Source organism: Aythya ferina (assembly GCF_964211825.1).
Source record: "Aythya ferina genome assembly, chromosome: 4".
Lineage (NCBI taxonomy): Eukaryota > Metazoa > Chordata > Aves > Anseriformes > Anatidae > Aythya > Aythya ferina.
This window is the reverse complement of record NC_140300.1, coordinates 16,531,527-16,556,159: the sequence shown is the minus strand read 5'-3', so window position 1 is coordinate 16,556,159 and position 24,633 is coordinate 16,531,527. Positions and strand designations below refer to the sequence as shown.

Below are 24,633 nucleotides of genomic sequence, written 5' to 3'. Positions count from 1 at the left end.
TTCAGCGACACTGCTAGGTCGGTCCAACAGGGACAGAACTTTAGGGAAGGAGATCTTTTGGGAGTCCCCTCATAAGAACACTTTCCTGAGAATTTTCCGGATTTGAGAATAAATATTTGCCTATATCTAAAATAATATGCTGAAGGGCTAGTTTTTAACCTTACCAAATCTCTGCCTTTGTGCCAGTTCTGGACTCCAGTCGATCATCACTCTGTGGTATTAAATGCCCCTTCCATTACAACTAATGTAATTCCATGCTTGACCTTTGTCTTCAGGGGTTTTGTACACGAAAGGTATTGGGGGAGCAGCGTGTATTGCTCCCTTCTCCTCTCAACTCCTCCATTTCCTATCCACTCTCACTGGCCACCTATTTTTGTGTCTGTTTTAGGAAGTGTAAGGCAGCTCTGTGAAGGAAGGATGCAGCTGTGAAATAGCTCGTCCTTCTGTGCCATTAATGCTAAAGTCCTTTGTCCCAAAGAGAGTCTTAACTGCTGTGTGACAACACAAATTTAAAGGGCTACAGGGAGCCCTTTCAATTTTATTGAAAAGCTATTAAAGGAGTTTGTCTAAATATATGGACATCTCTACAGAGAGAGACTCTCTCTTGAAAGAAAAAGTGTTGCTTTAAAGCTTCAGTGTGTTTGCAGAGTAAACTCTACTCCCAGATGGTGACCATGTCAAGGCTGCTGCATTTTCACAAGCTTCAGAGACCTTTTGGAGTATGGTAGCATTGCCCTAGGTGAAGTTGTCTGTCAGCTTTAGAAACTAACACACACGAAGGGAAAGCAAGTTTTAGTTGTGTTACAGAAGGGTAGGTAGCTAGGAAATAAATCATGTTACGAGAGTGTCCAGTATGTCCGCAGTAACCAGCATATTATTTTTTAATAGATTAATCTCAACATATCAAATTCAGAGCAGTTTTAACTTTGAGAAGGTTTTAGCACTTGGGAAGGTTCTTCTGCCAGTGAGCATATATGAAGTAGCAATTACTTACATTCTGGATACAAGCAGTCTCCATTAAAATATCTCCAGTGAAACATCATTAGACAGAGCTTGCAAGCCTGGAAAGACACAGACATCTGTTTAGAGATTTGTCCATAAAATCTGTACAGTAGCCATCAGGTAGCAAATTGTTACATAGCAAAAGGACTGTGATTTACAAACAAAATACTGAAGACCTGGTGCTTGGGGTGTTTTTTGGTTTGTTTTGTTTTGTTGTTTTTTTTCTCTTTAGCCTTTTGATACATTATTTCATTAAAGTCATGGTGGGGAGGGCAATTATTTTTTATCCATAATTGTATTACTAGAATAAGCTTTGTTTTTCCCAAGTATAGTGATGCAGTTCAACACCTCGTGACTCCAGAGAAATAACATTCTGACTCTTCCCAGTGCAGGGGTGTTTCAAAAATAGTTAAAACCTGACATAACATGCCCTTGAATCATGTTTTTATTTTGAATTGCAAGTGCAAAGAGGGTTTTAGTCTTTTTATGTCTCCAATTTAAATATAATCACAATTTCAATTGGTAGCATCACAATTATCTTAGGCTTTTGAGTTAGCAGTAGAACCTAATGATTGATTTTCAATATATTCCATTTCATACTAAATATTGCAGAGGAAGGAAAGAACACAGGGGATTATTAAGCATAGTTGGCTGTTTTCAAACTCTAAACATTAAAATCCACATGGGGCATTAAAAATACAAATTTGTGTGTATAACTTCCAGAAAGAAACCTGAAGCTAAAAGTTACTATTGATGTTAATTACATTGGGTATGAGCTAACAAAAAAATAGGTAACTTTTTAATAAATATATTCCATTTTAAATATGTATGTTCCTTGTTCAGCACAATTGTAAACTAACCAAAATGAAGGTTTTCTGAAGTACAGGCTTAAATGCAAAAAGTTACATAAGATAATATTAGGACAAAAAGTTAGTGTCATGTTCAGAGTTTGGTGATATGTTTAAACAATACATACTTTTCTAAAACAGAATTCTTCTAATACTTTCTGCTCATGCAATTGGTTTCAGTAAAACATTTGAATTAGATGGTAACTATCTGGTGATAGTTGCTATCCAGTGTAAGGAATTTGTATTTAATTGAAGAACTATCTGTATTAATTTCTACCATGGAAATTTTTCAGCTTTTCAATATAAATGATTGATTAGGTAAGTAGTTACATTAGTTTTAATAATTTATGAGAAATGAATTAAATAGTTAAGGTAGTATTTCATCAGTGATTTTATTTTGAGTTAATATCTTTGAGAAAACTGCTCGGAAGTCTTTCTTAGATATAGACCTACCCTATATTTGAGATTTAATGGATATTAATCTTTGACACAGCAGTTTCATATTCCAGTGGTGATTATCTCTGTTTCTGTATAAGGAAACTGTGTGTGCGTGTGTATATGTTTGTGTAATATATTGCAATGAAGAGCCTGTGATGCACCACTGTAATTTATTTAAAAAACAGAAGGGAAGCTAGTATCTGAAAAGAACCGTAACAGTAGCAAATGTCTATTTTAAAAATTCTTTGTGAGCCTATTAAGTGTTCCTGAAGGAAAAAAAGAAGTGTCTTTGAGAGGATCTTAAATGAGTATCCTAAGAGCAGTCAATACACTTTGGTGTACATCTTAGGAGGTATCTCAGGAGAGATGGATCCATTCTTGCCTTCACAAGCTTGAATTGTGACCTTAGGCAAGTCATTTACCCTCCCTCTCAGTTTGTGCAATGGCAGTAAAAAATAAGCCCCCCAGGTTCATGGTGAGGTTTTACTTCATTAATGACCAAGACAATTTGAAATATGAGGAAGCTAACATTACTGTAATTACATTTAGATATGAGAAGCTGTTTTTAGAACTATTCTTTTTGTCCCTTAGTTTCTTTCTGATTATTCTTCTTCTTATGGTAGGATTACCACTGCTATATACAAAATGCACATCATTTCTAGTAAAACTTGCAAATTTGAGTGAACTGTGCAAATAGAACAGAACTGTTTGGCAGACTTCAGGTTTTTAGTCTTGAGCTTAGCCATTGTAACAAACATTAGATATGGTGTTTTACTGTAATTTATGTTTTGTTTTGATTTGTTTTCATTTTCAGTTCAAGCTCAACAGCTGATGCAAATTCAGAGGAAACAACTAGTTTGGAAAAAGGAAAATCAGCATTAAACAAAGTTTTGGAAACTTTTTGTTCATATCACTGGCAACAGACTTTGGCTATGTTAAAATTTCTAATACAAGATGAAAATGTTCCTATAGCTTGCAGTTGCACGCAAACACATTTGGTCCACTCTGAAACTCCCAGTTCCCTTACTGAAGAGGATGTTCACGTTTCATTTTGCAATTGCAATGGACATGTGCTGACAAAAAGGTGCTGTTTACGAAATCAAAGACCAAACACTTGTTTACCACCTCTATCTGTTTCTGTTAAAGATTTCCATTCTTTGTCATGCCAAGCTGTAGCAATTGGATGTATTAAGACAATGGTGAACAAAGCATGTAGTTCTCATAAGTATTGTGCTGAACAATTGCAAAATTCTAACAGGCATTCTGCAAAAGCAGCAGCATGTACGTCTTCAACTAAGGACTGTGACCTGTTAAACAGCATTAAAAATTCAAATAGATCTCGCAGCCCATCACCACCTCCCCTGTCACCTGTACAGAGTAAAGAATTTGAACTATCAGAAGGATCAGGCATAGATTTTCCAAGTTTAGATAACAACAAGCTTGAAATATCCATCAACCAGCCTCCATCCCTCTTGCCAGCTGAAAGTAGCAATGAAGAATTTGAATATGAAGGTAAAACATGCAGAGGAAAACTGGCTGAATACTCAGATGGAACACTGCAATCAACAGATCAAGAAGGCAAAAATTATATAAATTCTGAGAAGGTTGAGAACAGTGAACATTATGCCATTTTGCAAGATTTAATGGACCGTATTAATGAAAAGTTAAAATCAATAGACACTACAGACATAGCAACAAATCTTGTAAAGTTTTCTAATAGTGACAGGGCACCAGAAAATGATGTAAAATTAGGAGACTTCATAACCTCCCTTTTGCATAACGCTAAGGCAAGTGATTATAGTTTTATGGAATTACTTCGCCAACATGATAAACAAATGGAAAATAAAATTATCCAAACAAGATTCCGCAAGCGTCAGGAAACGTTATTTGCAATGTATAATTCTCCTGATTCACCATTCATTCGGCGACAGTCTTTGCAAATCAAGAGGCAGCTTGCAAGCCTTGATGAAACACTTGTAAGAAAAAAGTCGATTTCTGATAGAAATGCAAGAAAATCTACAAAGACTTTTGATAAGATATACCCAAACAAAAGACATGGTTTTACAGTGATAGAAGATAAAGCTTTACAATGTCTTGAAAGTAATCCACGTATGAATTGCCAAACCAAACCAATGTGCTTTCCAGTACACCAAACAGAGTCTTTCAAACTACCTCTTAATAATTTTCAAACCAGCCCTGACTTTCTACTTCTTTCAGAAGACAGAGCTATTGCCGCCAACCAGGCTAAATTTGCAAAAACACAAGGAGATAGTGAAAGCCTAAAAGAGTCTGATCAGATTCCTCAGGAGGAGGAAAGCAATGAAATCCCAGGCAGAATTAAACGCAACATTGTGCCTCCTGGATGGTATTCTGTGTATGTAACAAACAATATTGTATTTAGGAAATCATCTGATGCAAAAAAGTCTTTAGAAGGTTTGGAAAATATGGAAATAAATAAAGATGTTCATGCTGACAGGTGCAGTGACATAAATATAAGCAAAATTGTGAGAGACACAAATCTGCAAGTTGTTGTAGAGCGTTTAGAAGATACAATAAACTTAGCTAAAAAGACTAACAGCTCATGGTTGGATGCTTACAAAATAAGCCAAAAATTAAAAGATAATGCCTATGAACAGATTATCAACCCACTTGCTAGAAGAGGTTTACCTTTCAGTCTGAGTGAAACTGGATACACAGGACAAAGCTTCCTTCCACATTCACATGTGCCAAGCAGCAGTAAAACTAAAACTGTGTGTGTGACGACAAACAAACAAGAGATGGCTATAGATCAAGAAATTAATGACTGCCTTTTGAAGTCTCTGACCTTTGATTCATCCAGTTCTAATTCCAATAATGAGAACTCACATACAATTTCTGAAGCTGGGGAGATCTCATCTCCCTTAAGCTACTCAAGTCCTATTAAGCTTATGTTCGTCTCAGAGGTTAATAGTAGTGAAGGAGTCAAATACACTTTGACATCTGCAACTGCATCTTCTAAAGGAAACACAGATATTTGTTTATTTCAGGGGCATGCGAACACTGTGTTAGACAAACAGACCACAAAGGATATTTCTCATGCAGTCTGTGACAAGGATTTTGATTGCAAAGAGAATGATACCAAGGAGGAATCAAACTGTGCTTATGCAGAAGAAATTACAAACTCATGTGCAGTTGTTCAAACTAACTTAAATGACTCAAAGCAAAATGAAATTGTGGAGAAATCAAACAGTAGCAGTGAATCAGTTTTAAAAAGAAAGCCTGGTAGACCAAAGAAAATAGGTCCTCAAGTTGTTAAGCAGGTTAAGAGACCTATTGGGCGGCCTCCAAAACCAAAAATAGACGTAACTGAAAATACAGAACATAGACCTGCACTTAACAGTGATGGTAAAAGTACCAAATCAGATGCAGCAGTCACGGAAGACGTTAACAGCAATAAAAATATTACTGTGACGGTTGTTTTTGGAAGGTCGAGAAGAACTAAAAGATACGTTTCTGAAGGTAATCCAAATGTCATCAGCACTCTGTCCACAAAACACGTTGATTTCAATGTTGCCAATGACCACAGCAAAGTGCGGCATAGCACAGAAAATGAAAATGCTTTGAGTGAAATAGTAAAAGCCTTACAGAAGCCTTCTACTGAAAATGAGGTCTCTGGTTATGACTATGTTAGACCTATCAAGAGTAACCTAGCATCACCACACCCTTGCAGCAATATTATACGGCCAATTAAGAAACCCTTAACCACCGTTCGAAAGCCCGGTAGGCCAGCAAAAGTAAAAATCTCTGGTATATCCGTGACCATTAATAGATTTTCACCTCAGGAAAGAAAAGTGAGTATTAGCAACTGTTTGCCTCCTTTACAACAGCAGAATGTGTTAGAAAAAAACATACCACAGGAGAGAAACAATCAACTGTGCAATAATATGGGTCAAGTAAAGAGCATGCAGAAAGATTCTAGAGAAGATGGATCAAACAACATTATTACGACAGTGTCAAGGAAACGTGAAATTCCATTAAGACATTCTGTTAGAGACAGAAAACCTTCACTGCATTTTTTACATTCATTAGCATCCTCTAGTGCGTTTACTTGTAGAAGTGCCTTGTTACATAAGTCTTATAAGCTCCATTTGAGAAAAGCTAAAGATCAAAAGGAAAGACGTAGGCAATCAAATCAGAGCACCACATCCAAAGATACCTCAGAAATGCGAAATTCAGGAAGTGCAAAAAAGGATCTTAAGGATGGCGAATTTGGGCCCATTAATGAAGTATCATCGGATCCCATCTTTTCATCGAAGCCTTCTCTCAGGTGGTGGGCTACTTCCACTTCAAGTGACACGTTGATGGAAGAACTAAATAATAGATTTGAACAGATAACTAATACCTGGTTGCGAGTGGGGGGAAATGAGTTTGATAAATGTGTGTGTGAAAACAGGGATCCCGTTGAACAGGACTGTAACACTGAAATGTCAAACCCTTTAGACTCCTGCCTTGTAGAACTTGAAACATCACCTATAAAAATGCTTTTTCAGAAAAAGTGTAATATGAATGAGCTCTGCACCTGGTTTATGCAAACTACAGAAACGCAGTCTCTCTCTCTAGTGAGAAAGGCAAATGCTCGCAATCCTTTAGAAGTAGTTAGTACTAGAGAGATAAAGGTGGAAACTAAGCAATCTGACCTTAGTACTTGCCCTTTCAGAAAGCACTTTAAAAAGTTTGCACTATCCTCTCCTTCAAAACCAGCAGGGAAACTACAGATATTACATAACATGGTGAGGTCTCCAGTCTTAAGCATGAAAAGTAATTTTACATTAGCCAGATTAAAAAGAAATGACTTTAAGAAGTTACAGCATGATAGGTGGGGACAAACAAAAAAAAAGCTGTATAACCAGGCTCCTGGAGGCTGGAAATCAAAAAGGAAAAATTTACAGTTCTTTTGCCAAAGCCAGTTGTTTAAAAGTACAAGTGGGGAAAGCAATGATGGAATGCCCAAGCTCCAGGAAAAAAACACGGTAGAAATGCAGCCCACTCAGACTTTGGTAGAATCTCAGAGTAGCCTCTTGCCAACTGAAAATGAAGCCAGAGATGCATTTGTTCAACAGATGATGGGATCTTCTGACTTTAACCCACATCCCGGTTTAGCAAATATACTATATAAGTCACATGCAGAGACAAATGGAACAATTTGTTGCCAGCAAAATGGTAGAAAAGAACAAAGCCAAGATAAACTGTTTCAGAATACATGGAAAGCCAAAACCTTTAAAGATTGTAGAATATTTCTGAGAAAAATCAACCATATTGAGCAGCACAATTCATTTAAGTTAAATAATGTCATTTATTCTCCTGAAGCTGTTGAAAGTAAAAGCCATCCGGCCTATTTGGAAGAAAAAAGACATCCTCTTTTAAGGTCCCATTCTACTAAGCAAAATGCATTAAAGAAACAAGAAAATGAAATGGAAACATCTAAAGGATCTAATTCATCTAAAGTGACTGAAAGGCTGGATGACCAGTTTCACAGCAGAAAATTAAGTAGTGGTGTAAGCCATGATGATATTCCTGCTGGTAGTTCTGAAGTTGTTATCAGAATAAACAAAAGAAAAAGTCCACAATGGGAGACCACTGATACAAATGTAAGAAAAAGGCATAAGAGACAATCATGCAATAGTGGACAAATGGCAACTTATTACCCAAAGTGCCAAGTAGGTAAGTTCCTGTTCCCCCCTTCACCTTAAAATGCAATCTTAAAGAATTAGAGAGGTCAAGCAACTAAGCACTTTGGATTTATTTTTTATTTTTTATTGCATGATAATCATTTTAATTTCAGAGAAGTAATTAAACATAGCATCAGAATAACGCAGAAAGTGCAAATTTAACACATACAGAATATTTTACACTAATTTTTCAGCTACAATAGGTGAGTTACATTGTGTTATGGCTATAGCATGCCAAGATGAAAGAAAAATGCTAACTGAGACGGTCCAGAGAGGCAACAGATCAAGTTCTGACATTTCTGAAGTCAGTGGCAGCTGGTTATTGATTTTAAAATGAGCAGAATTTCAAAATGAACAGAATTTCATTCCATGGTGTAGTTACTCATACTGTGAGGAAGGGTAAACTATAAAATTAAGTAGAAATTTAGTTTATTAACCAACAGAGTTGTTTAAAAACAAAGCAGAACATTTTTGTCATGTCATGATTTCTAATGTAAATCTGTAATGGTTTTGTAATGAAATAGTAGAAAATAGTACTATGTACTTCTGAGAAGTATTCATTCAGAGATCCGTTTTAGTATCCATTCGATGCCAAATGAAATCTGCTGACTCTAAAGGGTTTGTGCATTGAATCCTTACAGAACAATTTCAAATACAAAATTACTCTAGTCAATTTCAATATACAGTTACCATGCTAAATGCATTTGTTTGACATGGTTTTAGGCTAGTGTGAAATTAAATCCATTTTTAAAGCTAGATATTTATAATACATTGTTATGCAACTGTGATCTCAGAAAGGCCATAATTTTACTTACAAAGAGGGTACACTTGTGAAATTATTTCTTCTCTTGGGTGAAGAGATCTCCTTAAACAGAAGTCTCAACTCATTTCAATAAAATAAGTAAGGTGTTAAGTACTCACCAAAGTAGAGGAGTTCTGCATAAGGAATTAAATTACTGCAGGAATACTCATTTTTAGAAACAAAACTGTATTAGCTACTCAGATTATATTGCCCAAAGGATAAAAAAACTATTCAAAACAGAGCAAAATCTTATGTACCCCTTTGTATTTTATATTGTAGAAAACTATCCCTGATAATAAACTGAAGTATTAATTTAAGTTGTAATATAAACAATATTATGGCTCTTGTATACTTCATTTCTTTTGTGCTTTATGTAATATATACAATTCTTCATATTAAGCTCATTCAGTGTAACCATTCAGCGCTTTTCCAAGGTACAGAGATTTTTTTACATTTAAGCTATTGTTTTGTATTTTAATTCACTGACTTGGGGTCAAACTCAACATTAAAAAAAAAAATGTTTTTAAGAAGTTCAAACCTTGACACAAGATTGCTATAAAAAAGCCAGAACTAGAGAAGGAAGGGTAACATCTATGTTTGTTTGTTTGTTTTTGCAAATGAAGAAAGAGCTCTCTCATACTTCTTTTTCTTTCATAATTTTGACTGTAGCCAAGAAAATTTTGCATTCAATTTATATTTATCTTTATACTGTTTCTTGCTATAGCAATGTAAGACCTATTACTGTGATATGGTCTCATATTAGTTTTAATTGGGACTCAATTTTATTTACCTGATAACTTTCCTCCCTTAGTTTTGGATCATTAGGAAATCTGATAACTATTTTACATTATTTCATTTACAATTTTTTTTTTATTATTTTCCTTCTTACTCATAGTTTCTCATAATAATTGTTGTCTTTAGAAAGGATATAACAGAAAGGTCATTGATTAAGGAAATGTTAAAAGATAAATGATGATTCTGGAGCTTTCTCCATGCTTGTAACCCCAAATCTTTTTTCAGCGTACTCTTGCAGCATAGAAAAGGATGTCTTGTTTAAGCATGTTGATTCAACATTGTGTACTGTCTGCACTAGCCAAGGAAATCATATAAATATTTTTAGTCTACCATGTAAGTTACTGGCTAAAAAAGAAGGAACATGATTTCTAGCTGTGCATGCATGTGTTTTCAAACATCGTTCTTGCATCTAGAAGTTTAATGCACATGAAAACATCATTATTCATTCATATGTTCTCTGGATTGTATTTTTGTTGATGTGGTACCATAATTTATATCGTTGTTCTGTTGCCATGCTTGAAATGTTCTTACGGTGACACAGTCAATATTTAAAGTTTTTCTTCACATTTTACTGATCTTGGTGTCTTATGAAATATTCCTGAAAGAGGGAGGTATTGTGATGCTGTTTTATTATGAAGCATTGTGGCAAGTAGGCAGAATGTTGTCAAATTTTTGTGTATACCTGATATTTGTTAGAATATGCAAGTGGAATAAAGTCAGTCAAGTTCTTACAGCTCAAGGTGGTACCAAGCAACTAGGACTAGTCACACAGTCAATACAGCAACAGAAAACAAATAATCCCTTTTTCACATTATCTGTTTTATTCAAGGTAAGGTGGATGGGTAGACACATTGGTCTGTATGTTGTATGTTACTACTCAACTTCTGAACTGTTGCTTCAACAGTGCATTTGATGTGTTGAGGGAAGTTCCCTTTTACCGTAGATATGAGTTATGATTATTTAAATTACTTTCTTTAAGAACGTTGAAACATTATTACTGTCCATGGTGGCAAAGAAAATTATATAAAAAAAACTTTTAGGAAAGCATTTGTTTCTTCCCATGAGGGTGGTTCAGACCACACTCACATACCCTGGAGACAGTCAAGCTAAAATAAGAAAAACTATTATCCAACAATAAAATGGAACACAATAAAAGACTTACCATGTAGTGAAAATATTTTTAAAATTACTTCAGAGGGTGTGGATTTATCAGAGTATCGGAGACATAAAGAAGACTGTGGACCTGCCACAGGAGCAGGCAGTACTGCGTTTGGATGACACAATATCCATGTCTGCATGCCTTTTGTGTAAAGTTGGAACTCACATAGAAAAGCTTTTAAAATGACTTCTGATCAGCTGGAGCTAGGATATTGTCTTCATTTATTTTTCAGTTTCTTCACATTTTTTAGCAAGTCTTCCCAGCTTTCCCTTTCGTGAAGGAGCACATTCTACACTCCTAACATGGAACCAATTTTAAATATTAGATGAGGTAAAATGCAAAAGAGACACATTGAAAAGGTCATTAAGTCTGCTGATCTCAAGCAATCCTCTTAACAGCCATATCTTAGCTCTTCCTTGAAGGCTTTTCATCAGAAGTACTTGGCTTCAGGATGTTTCACCTGTGATGCAGATGGACATTTTCCTAACTGTAACTGCCGGACAGGAAGTTACTTTTTCACACAGCCATAAAACAAAGTAAGCAAATTGATTGAAAACAGAATAAAATAGTGAAAAGAACAACTGTTCTCAGTAAGTGGACTATTTTTAATGCAGAAGTATAAAAGCAGAAATGTAGACTTGATATATAGCTGACTACACGTGTATAATAAATCCTGACTCGTTTAATGAACCTCATGGTCTCTGCCTCATTCCCCTGGTCCAGCACCAGCAGGTCTCCTACCACCACCCGATGCTCTGGTGGGCTTCACACGGTGGGATTGCACCTGTCACATGCAATGACATAGCCTGTCCTGCCCCTCTGTGAAAAAGAAATAAGATTTTGGCCATATTTTAAGAACAGCATTTTTCATATCATAAGGCATCGGCTTCTTATTTCCGAGCTGTATGTCTTTTCCAAAGCAGGTGTATCGGTAGAGTTATCTTCCTAGCTCCATGCTTTTCGGCCAGCAGCTTTGGACACTTCAGAGTTCTAGAAAAGTTACTGTTTCTGCTCTTGTGGAACAGGTCTAGAAACAATTTATGTTCCTCTTTCCATTTTTAATTAACTGAAGGAAGGAAGGGGACCCTTTTCTGATGATTTCTCACGTGTTCTGGACATCTGTCATGAGGTTGTTCCTCAGTATTCTTTGCAGTACAAATAATGGTATCTATCACTTTATTAAGAAGATGTAAGTCTATCTAGAGAGAAACTTCATGCTTTATGGGATCTAGACTTGTTTTCTGTATTCTTTTGATAGTTCTTTTGGTCAGTCTGACAGGTTTCATTGTCTTGCTCTTTCAGCAGTCAAAACTCACCTGACTTCTGTCTGCATTCAGCTTCATCCCTCACCACAAATGAAATCTAGACAGTTATTTAACATTTATTCAGCTCACCCACTCTCCATCCTCTTACGTAATGCTACGTGCTCCTTTTGGTCTCCCCTTTCCAGCAGATGTGTAAGGGATCTGTGCTTCTGTCCTACGACACGGTGTATGTCTGTAAGCAGGGCAAGCACCTTAACTTTGCTCTAGATCTTTCTTTAGTGATGACCATCGTTAGATTTACCTACCAGTAGAAATTGCTCTAACACTAGCTTAGGGTTTAGAATCCCTTCAAGAGCATAAGCCTATGCATTTCTACTTGGTTTTGAATGTTTTATATCAGTTGCACATTGTCAAGCCATGAGTGAGTAATAGGGCAACATTCTTCTTTTTTTTTTTTTTTTTCCTTTCCCAAACAGTTCTTATATAAGTAAGTGCTCTTATTTTTTGTTCTCACTTTGCAGCTCAGGGTAGAATATTTCTAAATAGTGGCCCTCATAAGCAAATGAGACTTCCACATTTCATATTAAAATACATGCACATGGAGAGGATAAGATGCTTAGGGAAGTCAGTCTCTTCAGAAGGATGTTGTCACAAGTTCCTCTTATCCTCTTATAAACAAGAGAGTATATTTGGCATTTTACTGATAACGGCTTGCCATCCATGTTGTGTATTTCAAACCATTAAAATCTTGATTAGTTGCTTCAAATAAAGGATTATTTTCCTGTATATGAAATGGAAGCCTAACAGAAAAAAAAAATCCTGAAGCTGTAAGAATACCATATGGCATTTTTTTAATCCAAAAAAATAGTCTCTTGCTCACTTAGATGGTGCTTTTTTATCTTGGTGACATGTTTGTGACATTTGAAATGGAGGCTAAATTTGGGGAGAAAGTCAGTACTTAAAGATAGATTTCCGTGTTCTTATTGGGGAATTCAGCATAAATTTCAAAGCACTCAGTAACAATTGTTTGTTTCTTAAATTTAAGAAATTTATTTACAATGCAAGTAAAGATTTAAGAGCTATGCTTAAGGTATCAATTCTTAAAATTTTGGTCATGTTGATTACTTGTATTTCTAGTTTAAAATTGAGAGGTGTGTTTCAAAAATACTCTTCTTTTGTATATTTTGCTCCTGAATACATATATCAGTTCACTATTCACATCTGTTTTAAAATTTATGTAGTAGCAATCTCAGGAAAGGAAATTACTTCTTATTTGCAAATTATTGTTTGACCTTCCTGAATTCAGAAATCTGGTGGCTATAAGCCACATGGGGACTGTCTCATCATATTTCTGAGATGATCTTCCTCCATATCTGCATTTGTAAAGAAAAAAAAAAAAAAAAAAAAAGAATTTGAGATTTATCCAGCTCATATGACAAGATTTACATAGCTGCATTCATTGCATTCATCGTGATACTGAGGTTGTGGTGCGCTCTGTTTTCTGAGAAGAGCCTGAATCAGCATCTTTAGTTCTGTACCTCCAACATTAACCTTTTCTTAAACTTGTTCAAATGCATTTTGTAATTAAGAATAAGTGGAATAAAAATAGCAAAGCCATTTTTTTTTCTGTTATAGCATGTTTCTAAGGAGAACTCAGCACTATTCATTGCACATTTTTTTGTTGCTTATTTAATTGATTTGTATGCTGCTAGCTTTTAGTAATGCATAGAAATTTAGTTTTCTTTCATGCAAGAGACAGACTTGTTTCACAGCAGTGCCTCCATATTAAGAATGAATTTTGTTCCTCATGAAATTAATGATGCTTCTTTTCAACTGTTAGATTACTGAACTGTTAGATGTTTTTTTGTTTCCAAGATTTTTGAAAGCAGTATGCTTGAAAGATTAAAGATCACAGAACTCTTTTTTTAAAAAAGTTTTAATACTATCACTAATAAAATATTGTTGACAATTTATCAAACTTTTAGTTATATTTCTTGTATATTTCCTATGTATTTCATTCCCATTTCCTTCCTTTTTATGTAACCTTCCTTTCTTCTGGACACATTTTTTTCTCTCAGACCAAGAAAACATTTTCTGAGTTAGTGTGAAAAGCAGAAGAAACTTTTCCACCATAATTTCAGTTTGTTACTATGACTGATTCTGACTTCTCGCCCTATTTTTTTTGACTCTGTTCACCCCCCGTGTTCCTTATGGTCTTGTTTACTGTTCTATTTTTCATAGTACCCCAGCTGTGTTCAATACAATATCTAATATCTAATTTTTGAAAGAGTCCCTGAATATTGGTTATCCCCTCCCGAATTCCTTTGATCTAGTTGGGTATGCCATCTCTTTCCAGGGCACTTCTTTCTCACATACTAGCAAGTATGATTCCATCCATTCACCTCAAAAATATTATTTCTTATTCCAACAAGAACCCGTTTGATAAATAGAAATGAGGCATAAAAAGCTTACTTTGTAGCTTTCTTTGTTACTGCATTTTGGCATTGTGTAAAGATGAGTATAAGTTTCATAGACAATAAATCTGACTGTGCATGCTTGATTTGCCTTTATTTCAATGTATGTTGCATTAGCAAACCAATCCCTGCTTTCAAGCATGCCAAGGCTACTGTCATCAGTGTAGCATTTAACCTGTATGAGTTCTAATATTTTCCTTTTCTGGGAGATCTTCAAGTGGTTTATACGTAGAAAATCATTTATGCTGCTCAAGTTTTACTACTTCCACTCAGTCTTTTTGAAACCTCTCTGTAAAAGCCTCAAATCAGTGCTGTGTGTCGAGAATGCACATTTGCTTTCCAAGTTACAAATTTTCACATCATTAATGATGTTTTGATTAACAAGTTCAGTTTGCAGAATTTGTGTCAGACAGGAGGGAAAAAAACAAACAGTTTGAGGTAGCTCAGCTAGTTGGGAAGGAGACATTTTTTAGCAGTGAAATGAATGTTGCAAAAGATTTAGAGAAACATAACCCTGCGATGACACTTTCATAGTCATTTTACAGAATACAAATGCACAACATCTGATGGTAATTTCGTCAGCTGTAAAGGCTGAGGAGGCACCTAACAGTTATCCCCATGCCTGCTTTTTCTGTGTGGCCTTGGTACCTAGAAAACAGAGGGTAACGCAACAAAAGTATGCGCTTCAGCTAAACGGATTTTCTCAACTTTGTCATTTTCATACAAAGGTGTGACAGTCCTGTTTTTCTTGAGGAACGCAGTTACAAACTGCATAAAAATAAAAAGCTCAAAGAATATTATTTTCTTTTCATGCTTGGCAGCCTATCAACTTATACAGAATTGCTCTCTAAACCTACTATTAAAAGTCAGTTTTTCTATTATTGTAACTGGATGATTTGGGTAAAGCTAAAGTAACAAAAGCAAAACTTCAGAAAGAAATATTTGTATTCAAGTAGTTTTAAATGGAAGCATGGAGAAGAATCAAAAAGATCTTTAGATCTTCAAGCATAGGAAGGCCCCTTGTTGTTTCCTTTAGTAGAAGATTGAATTCAAGGACTTTCCTATTTAATTTATTTTACTTTAATGATAGGAAGGAAATTTAGTGGGGAAAAAGAATCCTTTTTAGGTCCCAGCAGGCCTGGACACTTGACCACATACAGGCTTGCCTGCTTAGCTACGGCAGACAAGATAGGACTTTGGAGTCTATCAGCATTAATCTCATTTGGTTGCTATGAGTTGTTAGAATAACATCGCCAATTGCTCTTCTCCAACACTGTTGAGAGACAGCAAATTCAGAGGTGATTAGTGGTGGTGACTTGGAAACACAGCCTTAGTGATCCCTCATCCTCAGCAGCATCCAGCTGTGCAGAGTCAAAAAAAAAGTCATACAAATGAACATTCTGAACTGAGCAATGGTACAGCACTCCCTGAGGAGTTAGAGTGCAAGGGCAGATACAGAGTAGTGTAATAAAAGTGAAAAAAAAGAGGCTGAATTTTCAAGAACTGTCGCTATTCTTTAAATACTCTTTATGTGAGATACCAAAGAGTGTTTTCTTCTTTTTCATTGGGTTTTTAGCACTGTGGACTATGACAAATCCACTAGGGAAAGCAGAACTATCAAATGTGCCATCACTGGGATTTGTTTTCCATACTACAGAAGCACCTGTATCCGACTTCCAAAAATTGCGTGCATGGTATCTGCTTGACTGAGCCAGTGACAAATGAACAAATCAAAAACAGATAATTGCTATAATAGAAAACAGATGTCTTCAGAATTTTAACCTTTTTAGAGACTGCCATTTAAGATCAGTAAAATGCCTGGTTTTGTCAAGGCATTTCATTTCAAGAAGTTAAAGAGAGCTCCATCCTCTTCCCAGGGCAAGCCTTGGGAGTGGAGAGCACTAGAAGGCTGTAGAGGAGCCAGCCTCCAAGCTCTACCAAAATAGGCCTCATGGCTTCTGGTAGCACCAGGCTGTAATCTGCAGTTCCTCCTAGCGGAAGGGTGGCTGTACAAAGCACCTGTTTGCACTAGGAACGCTTAATGCACACCACACCTTTCACAAGTAGAATGGGATAAAAATCTAGAGTAGAACATACTGATCAATCTGGCTGGGGAAATTCAGCTGCTTATATTTAATTTTAGTCCATAATTACATTCTTTTATTTTAAAAGTACAATTGAAATACACTATTGGCATAGTTTTTATTACATCAACAACTAGAAAATAAATCACAACAGATAAAAGAGAACCAAAAGCACAATGAAAGACTAGGCTCATGGTGGTTAAAAAATATATTAATGCAGATCTCTAACCTTGCTTTTTTCCACTTTGCCTTTATTAATGTTAAAATTTCCTAAAATACTGAAGCTTTTTATGTTGATGTTACCTATAGTGGGGAAATGAAAAAGATGTTGATTTAACATCTTTCTACTCCTGTTTTTAAGCATTCCCCTGAAATTCCCAACACTTGAGTTTCCTGTTATTCCATAAAAAGCAAATTACCAGCATGTCCTTCAGGTCTAGTTTTGCAAAGTTAAACCTGTGAAAAACTAGATTAAAAATACATATTGGAACATGTCAGTCTGATCAGTTTTCAAATCATTTCTTTCAGTTGTTCCTCAAGAGCAGATAGTCTGCCACAATAGCTTTCTTCCAGGGTTTGATATTTTTTTTCAGTCAGCCATGAATCCATAGTCATAAACAATTCCTATCCTCTAGAGAAATAAAAACAATTAGCTCCTAGCAATAGAGTTAATTTTGTTATCTTTCAGTCAATGGAGTATCAAAATACTTTCCCTAATACTTGAAGTAGGAGCTTAAATGAATGTTTGTTAAGATTTAAAATGAATGTATGTTAAGATTTAAACAGGCAACATACGTGTTCAGAATGAAACGCATAGGTTTTCTTTGAGGAAGGGAATGGAAACTCCATTAAATGGACTAGAGATTTAAGACCAGGGTCTTTTGTGCTTATGTAATGTAGGCAGGGCAGGACATTGATCATAGCTGTAGGCGTTGTGAACATTACTTGGTAAACAGCAGGACAGCCCCTCTAAGAATGCCCCTCTAGCTCTTCACATTGTGATTTGTGGTTCAATCTAATGGCAAAGAATTATGTTCATAATTACACCAAATCCTAGTGTAGTTGTATTGTCTGGTTGGAAAACAGAGCATCCTTACTCAGTACAATTCCTACCTTCTGGAGGAAAGTAACATGCTAAATCACAGAAAAAGCCCAAACCTTTGTCATTTTCTATCTGGCATTTGCCCAGCATTAAACAAGGTTTACATATCTACTGCTTTAAAGACAGTGCAAACTTTGCTCTTTAAAGCATTTTGCATTTATATCCTACTTCACAGAATCATAGATCATCCCAAGTTGGAAGGGACCCACAAGGATAATCAAGTCCGGCTCCTGGCTCCACACAGGGCCACCCAAAAAACAGACCATGTGTCTGAGAGCGTTGTCCAAATGCTTCTTGAACTGCAGCAGGCTCAGTGCCACGACCACAGCCCTGGGAAGCCTGTCCCAGTGCCCAACCACCCTCTGGGTGCAGAACCTTCTCCTAACACCCAGCCTGACCCTCCCCTGTCCGAGCTCCATGCCATTCCCTCGGGTCCTGTCACTGTCCCCAGAGAGCAGAGCTCAGCGCCTGCCCCCCCGCTCCCCTTGTGAGGGAGCTGCAGGCCGCCATGAGGCCTCCCCTCAGCCTGCTCTGCTCTGGGCTGAACAAACTAAGGGACCTTCATATGTCTTCCCCACCAGACCCTTCCCCATCATTGTACCCCTCTTTGGACACTCTCTAATAGCTTCATGTCCTTCTTATGCTGTGTTGCCCAAAACCACACACACAGTACTTCAGATGAGGCCGCACCAGCGCAGAGGAGAGCAGGACAACCCCTTCCCTCAACTGGCTGGCAGTGCCATGCCTGAGGTACCTCAGGGTAGTGTTGGCCCTTCTGGCTGCCAGGGCACGCTGCTGGCTCATGTTCAACTTGCCATCAATCAGAACCCCCAGATCCCTTTCTGTGGGGCTGCTCTCCAGCCTCTCATCCCCCAGTCTGTATGCACAGCCAGGATTGCCCCGTCCCAGGTGCAGAATCCAGCACTTGCTCCTGTAGAACTTCATTCAACTGGTGATTGCCCAACACTCTAGCTTGCAATTTCTAGACTCCCAAGGCATTTGTGTTCCTTCCAGCTAACCAAAACAACAACAAAAAATAATAGCTCCAGCACTATGACTTCATCGAGCAGTTGACTATTTCTGTTCACTGCTAAGAGCAAGTGAAAAGCACACAAGGAGCAGGGGGGACAAAAGCAGCAAGTCAGAAGTCAGCCCTAGCACCATCTCGTATATGCTTCATCCCATGGTCCTGAGAAGAGGCTTGAGCTTTCCTGAAAGTAAGCAAGGACAATGGTTCAAACTTTTAGAAGCTGTAAATTCAAGAAGTTAACCTTACAGACTAGTCATCTGTCACCCCCACCTGCATGCCGTTTCCTATTGGAAAGAAAAGATCAGAGCAACAAAAGCATGTACAAACCAGAAAAATTGAATAAATAGAGTGCAAAGGCAAAAACACGACTAAAGATATCACAGAAGAATAAGGACACAATGAAATACTTGTTGGAGAAGCAGTACCCCCTGTTACGGAGGACTAGAAACAGGGGTTGGTAAATCAGTGGTGCCATGCCTGTTCCACGCCATGTCACAGAGGCACATAACATTCCAGAGAGCTTGCATAAGAACTTAGAAGCATGAAAGTTGTGTTTCAGTGATCTGTGAAAAGTAATGAATTGTCACTTCAGCGGTTACACTCACTGTTGTTCCCTCTTGCCCTGAAGTAAGAAAAAGTTTAAGTCAATCGGTAGTGTAACACAAACCAATACATTTTAGGTTATACTCTTGTATACTGTATTCATTCACCCATGTTATAAGCAATTTTGCATGTCTTCAAATGTACAACAAAACTAATTGTATAGTTATATAATCAGTCGGTGTAACCACAGTGAACACTAGACTTCAGCAGATTCGGTCCTTGATAATCCGCACTTAAGTCCTGTGGGAGACCTGGCTTCCTGAAATACAAGAAGTTAGGGGAGATTCTTGCTGCTAAGACCACTGTAATAGGAGAAACTGGGTGCAGATAGCATGATCACCACCTCCTAACCTTTTCCTACCTTCTATTACTTACTCTCCTAGAATTGAAGAAAAGTTACCTCTATATTAGTCTTCTTATGGCTGTACTAACTCTATGCCATAAAGAAAAAAAAAATTACTTCTTGGATGGTTCCTATTTTGTGGTTTTACTTTGTGGAACCTGAATTAAGTAAGGTCAGACTGCAGACCACTCTTCCTGTGCAGAGGAATGGCGGTAGCAGGAGACTGACCCAATACAGTCTGTGCACACCAGCAAGGCCAGCTGCTTCTATGCAAACATCCCTTCAGCCTTTGCCACATGGAGAGCCGAGCACAGGTCAGGTTCAGTTGGTGTTTCTGGAACACACTGCAATAAAACAAAACCAAAAACCAGTATACACAACCTGCCACCACCTCACCTTGTCTCTTATCAGTTTGCTTGTTTGCATAGAGAGGAAAGTGTACTAAACTTTTTCTCATTTTTTCCCCTCTCCCACCCCCACTTCTTTTCTGACAGCACGCTACAAGTGAAAGTCTCTGAGCCGCAGAATTCAATAGATGCGAACACAGAAAATGAACATTTGAAGTCCATAAAGATGTGCCTTAATCAGCCCACTGAGTGGAATCTGAGTTTTTCAGCAGCATCTCTCGCCAGCTGTAAAGTTTTTAACCAAAATCTCAAAACTGATGAGAACAAATAGATTGCAGCTGTTCTTGCACTATTATTTTGTACATTGTTCTTCTTTTTTTTTTCTGCTGAATAATAAGCATTTATTACATTGATCTTGAAATGATCTTGTGTGATTTGGCTTTATATTACTATTAGCATTATTCATTTTGATGTACTTTTTTTTTTTTAAATATGAAGTTTCACATCATGGGATTCTTGCAGTACAAATTTACATCAGAATCAGATGTTCCCCTTTAATAGTATTGTGATTTTTCTATGTTCTTTAAGTTTAATTATTTCCCAATTTTATTTTTGTGCACGAAAGTTAATATATTATGTAATTTGTGGCATAGGTCACCATGTAAAGATTTATGGTAATAATTCAAACAAATCTGTAACAGGTGGAGACCGACTACCTCGAAGCAAAGCAGTAAAGAGAAGGTAAATTACCCGAGATCTCCCTTCATCATAAATGGATTGAAATGTATCAAACAACTAGTTTGTTTCTGCAGTATGCTTTCATCATCATTTATCTTGAGAACTTTTGTGTGACAGTGTTTAATGACCGTAATGTCTAAAAGAAAGGCCAACCTTGCAGGAGAATCTCGAATGATTGTCATTCAACTAATCTGTATCTGCACTTTTTGAGGTTTCTGCTAAATGGTCTTTCTTCCCCTTTTGTTTTTATGAATTTATGCCTGACACCAATTAAAATGGATGTAAATGCTCTTCCTATTTCATTTTTTCCTTGTACTTTGGAAATTCAATGTAAACAACAAAATTTTAAACTCAGAGAAATAGTAAATGGTTGTAGCTGTAGCTGTAGCATTGTAGACATTCCATGCCTAAATCAGCTTTAGCAAGGTTCATGTACTTCATTCATCAAAACTTTCTTAATAATAGAGCTATAACAAGAGTGTTAGAATAAAACCATACAATCTATTTCGCTTTTCTGGAGTCATACATTCAATAGCTAGAGTAGAGGGTTTTTAATTCATTAAGTTGTCTGTCCTTGCAAAGAACAAATTTTCCAGAAGGGCAATTCCTTGGAAGACACTATTTATAAATCAAACATTACAAGGACTCATTTAAAATTATCATCTTAACAAAATGAAGATGCAAAATGAAGATGCACACTTCACAGAAGTGTGTTAGCTTGCAGATGCAATCCAGACTTACTGGAATTCAAATGCAGACTTACTGGAATTCAAAACGATCTTAAGTTCTCACAAGGATACTGAGGCACCCAGAAGTCAGACAATGCAGAGTGAACATTCATCGTCACACCACACTAAGAGGGTCTCCATGTACCTTAACTATTTAATGTATTTGAATGCTATTAGGCAAGAGAGCCAAAAGAGAATTCAGCTTCCTGAGAAAGAGGCACTGAAGCTGACTTCAGTGGAGCACCACCAAAGCACAGTGAACAAAAAGGAAGGTAAAAGCCATCTTATAAGCAGTGCAACTAATGCAGCCTTGTCCTTGCTCATGTGCCTGATGGAAGAGGTGCCATATAGGTTTTCTCATATCAAAGACCAAGTACGTACCAAAACTTCTCCCTCACCTTGGAGGTGTCTCACCTCCAAGTAGTTGTCTATTTCCATAAACTTGTAAAAAATACGGATCCCTTCCTCTGTGTCAAACTGAGTTTCAATTGACTGCTGAGTTCACAAGTTTTCAGGTAGGAATCGGATAGAGACATAACACAAGCTCACTTACAACTTCCTACAGCAAGGCAAGAAGCAGCAAAGCTATAGAGAAGTGTTCTTGGTACAGCACTCGCGCTTCATCCTGAGATGTGAATGGCCAAAGGAAATTCTCACCAGGAGAAAAACGTTTTAGGTTTTAGACACTTTGTAGAGGCAAGCAAACAAAAGCTAGCATAGGATAATCTACATTAGTAGCTTATTTCAAGTTTGACAATGAAAAACCACTGCTAATGTATCATCATTTAGAGTGGAACCAAGTCCTCTGGACTGGATCTAGTTTGGGTTATGCATGCTGAACATCATGTTGTGTTTAGCCAGCAAAAGGATGCACAGTACATGGTTTAAAGCAACAGAGAGGCTGGAGTTGGGTTTGTTAAGTCAGAATATCTTAGGAATTAAAATTTTATTCCTTGGTCGAGCAGCCAGAAAGTAAGGTACTTTCGCCTCATAGAATTAAAGAAAAGGCAGCAACAGTGTATTATTCTTCCTAGCTAAAAATACTAAGACATTTCACCGCAGGTAATAAGATACTTCCAGACTTGCCTCTTTATCACCTGCTACATACACCCCATTTCATTTAAATAGTTTTCTCAGAAATACAGCTGCATACATTTAAACCTTGGTTATTGCTAATAAATAGCTTTGAAAAATGCAACACATCTAATCACGCGATCCTGCAATTAAGCAGCCATCCCTCCTCAGAAGACGATAATTTGTGAGCGTACCATACTTCCTATTGCACTGCAAACCCTTGGCAGGGTGCAGGGCAGGGGAAGAGCCCAGAGAGGGCAGGAAATTAGCTGCCAGTTGCTGTGGAGCTCCCAGCCCTTGGGAGAACCATGGGGTAATTCAGGCAGGTCCATACTGCAAGCACCTAACCAAAGCCATGTCAGCTGTGGGGTCAGACTAGGCTGTTCAGGGTATTGAGCCTGGTCTTGAAAACCTCCTAGGACAGAGTCTGAACAAACTCTCTATGCAACCGGGTGCACTGCCTGTTCCTCCTTAGACCTGGCCTTCAGCTTATGGCCATTGTTTCTTGTCCTCCCATCATGCAACAAAAAGCCCCAGGTAACTGGGCCCCTCCCAAAGTCTCCAGACTGAACAAACTCCCCAGGTTCTCCTCACAAAGGAAGTGCTCCAGCCCCATTACCAGGTTGAGGGCCTCCACTGGACTCACTCTAGTTTGTCAATGTCTTTCTTCTGTTGCCACCCACCAGTGAAACCATATCCACAGCAGAGACAGCCACTGACTGAGAAGCTTCAGGGAAACCCGATCTTTTAGTGCAGCATTCCTGAAGAGATTCCAGGGACAGAACCTGCATATGTGGCAAGGCACAACAGCACAGCAAGGCAAAACTGAAGGTCTTCAGTTTATTCGGGAAGGCATTCACAAAGAAGCCTTTAAGCATTTTTATTGTTCCTGTTTTTCCTAGAAACTCATTTTAACCAAAATAACAGAAGGGACTACCAGCAGTTGTTGAAAGTGTATTAGTGGCAGAAGAGTGAACTACTCAGAAAGAATACTTTGAGAGAAAATAAAACCAAACCACTAATATTTAAAGTACAAGAGAAACTTTGATTGACAATCAACTGGAAAAATCTAAAAGATATGCTACACCCTTTTGAACTATGTTCAGGCAGCATTCAAGGAGAAAGGCAATATCTCTGATCTCAAGTGGTTGCATGCATGCAAATTCACGCTGGGAACACAACTTGAAAGAAAAGAATTATCAAAAGAGGGAGCTCAAAACTTCAAAATTCAGTTTAAAACGATGAATAAAAATAATTCATCACAGTTACATAAGCCTCTGAATAGCAAATATTGCAGCACAAAAATGTGTCATGGCATGTTGTGGTTTGAAAGATTTCCAACAAAAACTGAAAGGGATGAAAAGCAACACAGTTCTGTCTGTTTTCTATATGCAAACTTTAAAATAGGATAGTAGTTTGGGCACTACACTTTGGAAATGCTACTTTTCACTTCTGTTGTCCCTAAGCCATTTCAGAGAAATACCAAAGATCATAGCAATATATTGATTTATCTTAAACAGAAGTTCCTTAGAAAGCTGTACTTGACATCAGCAGTTGATATGCACATGTTGAGCAATCGACAAGTTTTCTCTGACTGCCTTGGAAATTATCTAAATTATAACACAGAAGGACATGATTGACGGTGTTTCCAAACCAAAACCCTAACATTTCCAGAGTAAATATGCTCAGCCAACAGTGAATATTTGGCACAGTTTGATCTTCTATTGTCTCTGCAAACTTCTGATTTTTCCTTGTCATTAACAAAAAGGTTTTGATCTTCAAAGTTACATACCAATCACAGTTGTCTGCCACTGTAAAGAGATAACATGCAGACTTTAACAAAGTGGTTGTTTTTTTTTGTTTTGTTTCTTGTTTTTTTTTTTTCTCTTTCCTTATTGGATCTTATTTTGTACCACAAATATTTTTATGCTTTTAGAAAAGCACATCAGTGATTTTATATAACAAGGCCAAAGTCATAGAATCAGAGAATGGTTTGGGTTGGAAGGGACCTTAAAGATCACCCAGTTCCAGCCTCCCTGCTGTGGGCAGGGACACCTCCCACTAGATCAGGTTGCCCAAAGCCCCATCCAGCC

At 37.3% G+C, this 24,633-nt stretch overlaps 1 protein-coding gene across 5 annotated transcripts in view; it reads left to right on the top strand.

The window, feature by feature from the left end:
* The window catches only part of LCORL (ligand dependent nuclear receptor corepressor like), a 78,883-nt gene extending 57,854 nt beyond the window's left edge, over nt 1-21,029 (top strand). For 2 of the 5 annotated variants that reach the window (XM_084517333.1, XM_084517335.1), the window contains one exon: nt 3,103-11,333. In XM_084517333.1, coding sequence (XP_084373459.1) covers nt 3,103-8,017 — 4,915 coding nt within the window. In that variant the 3' untranslated portion in view covers nt 8,018-11,333. Of the gene's footprint in view, nt 1-3,102; nt 11,334-20,147 lie in introns of those variants that run through there. The other 3 variants (XM_084517334.1, XM_084517338.1, XM_084517337.1) reach the window with 3 other exon arrangements.
* The last annotated feature ends 3,604 nt before the right edge of the window (nt 21,030-24,633 follow it).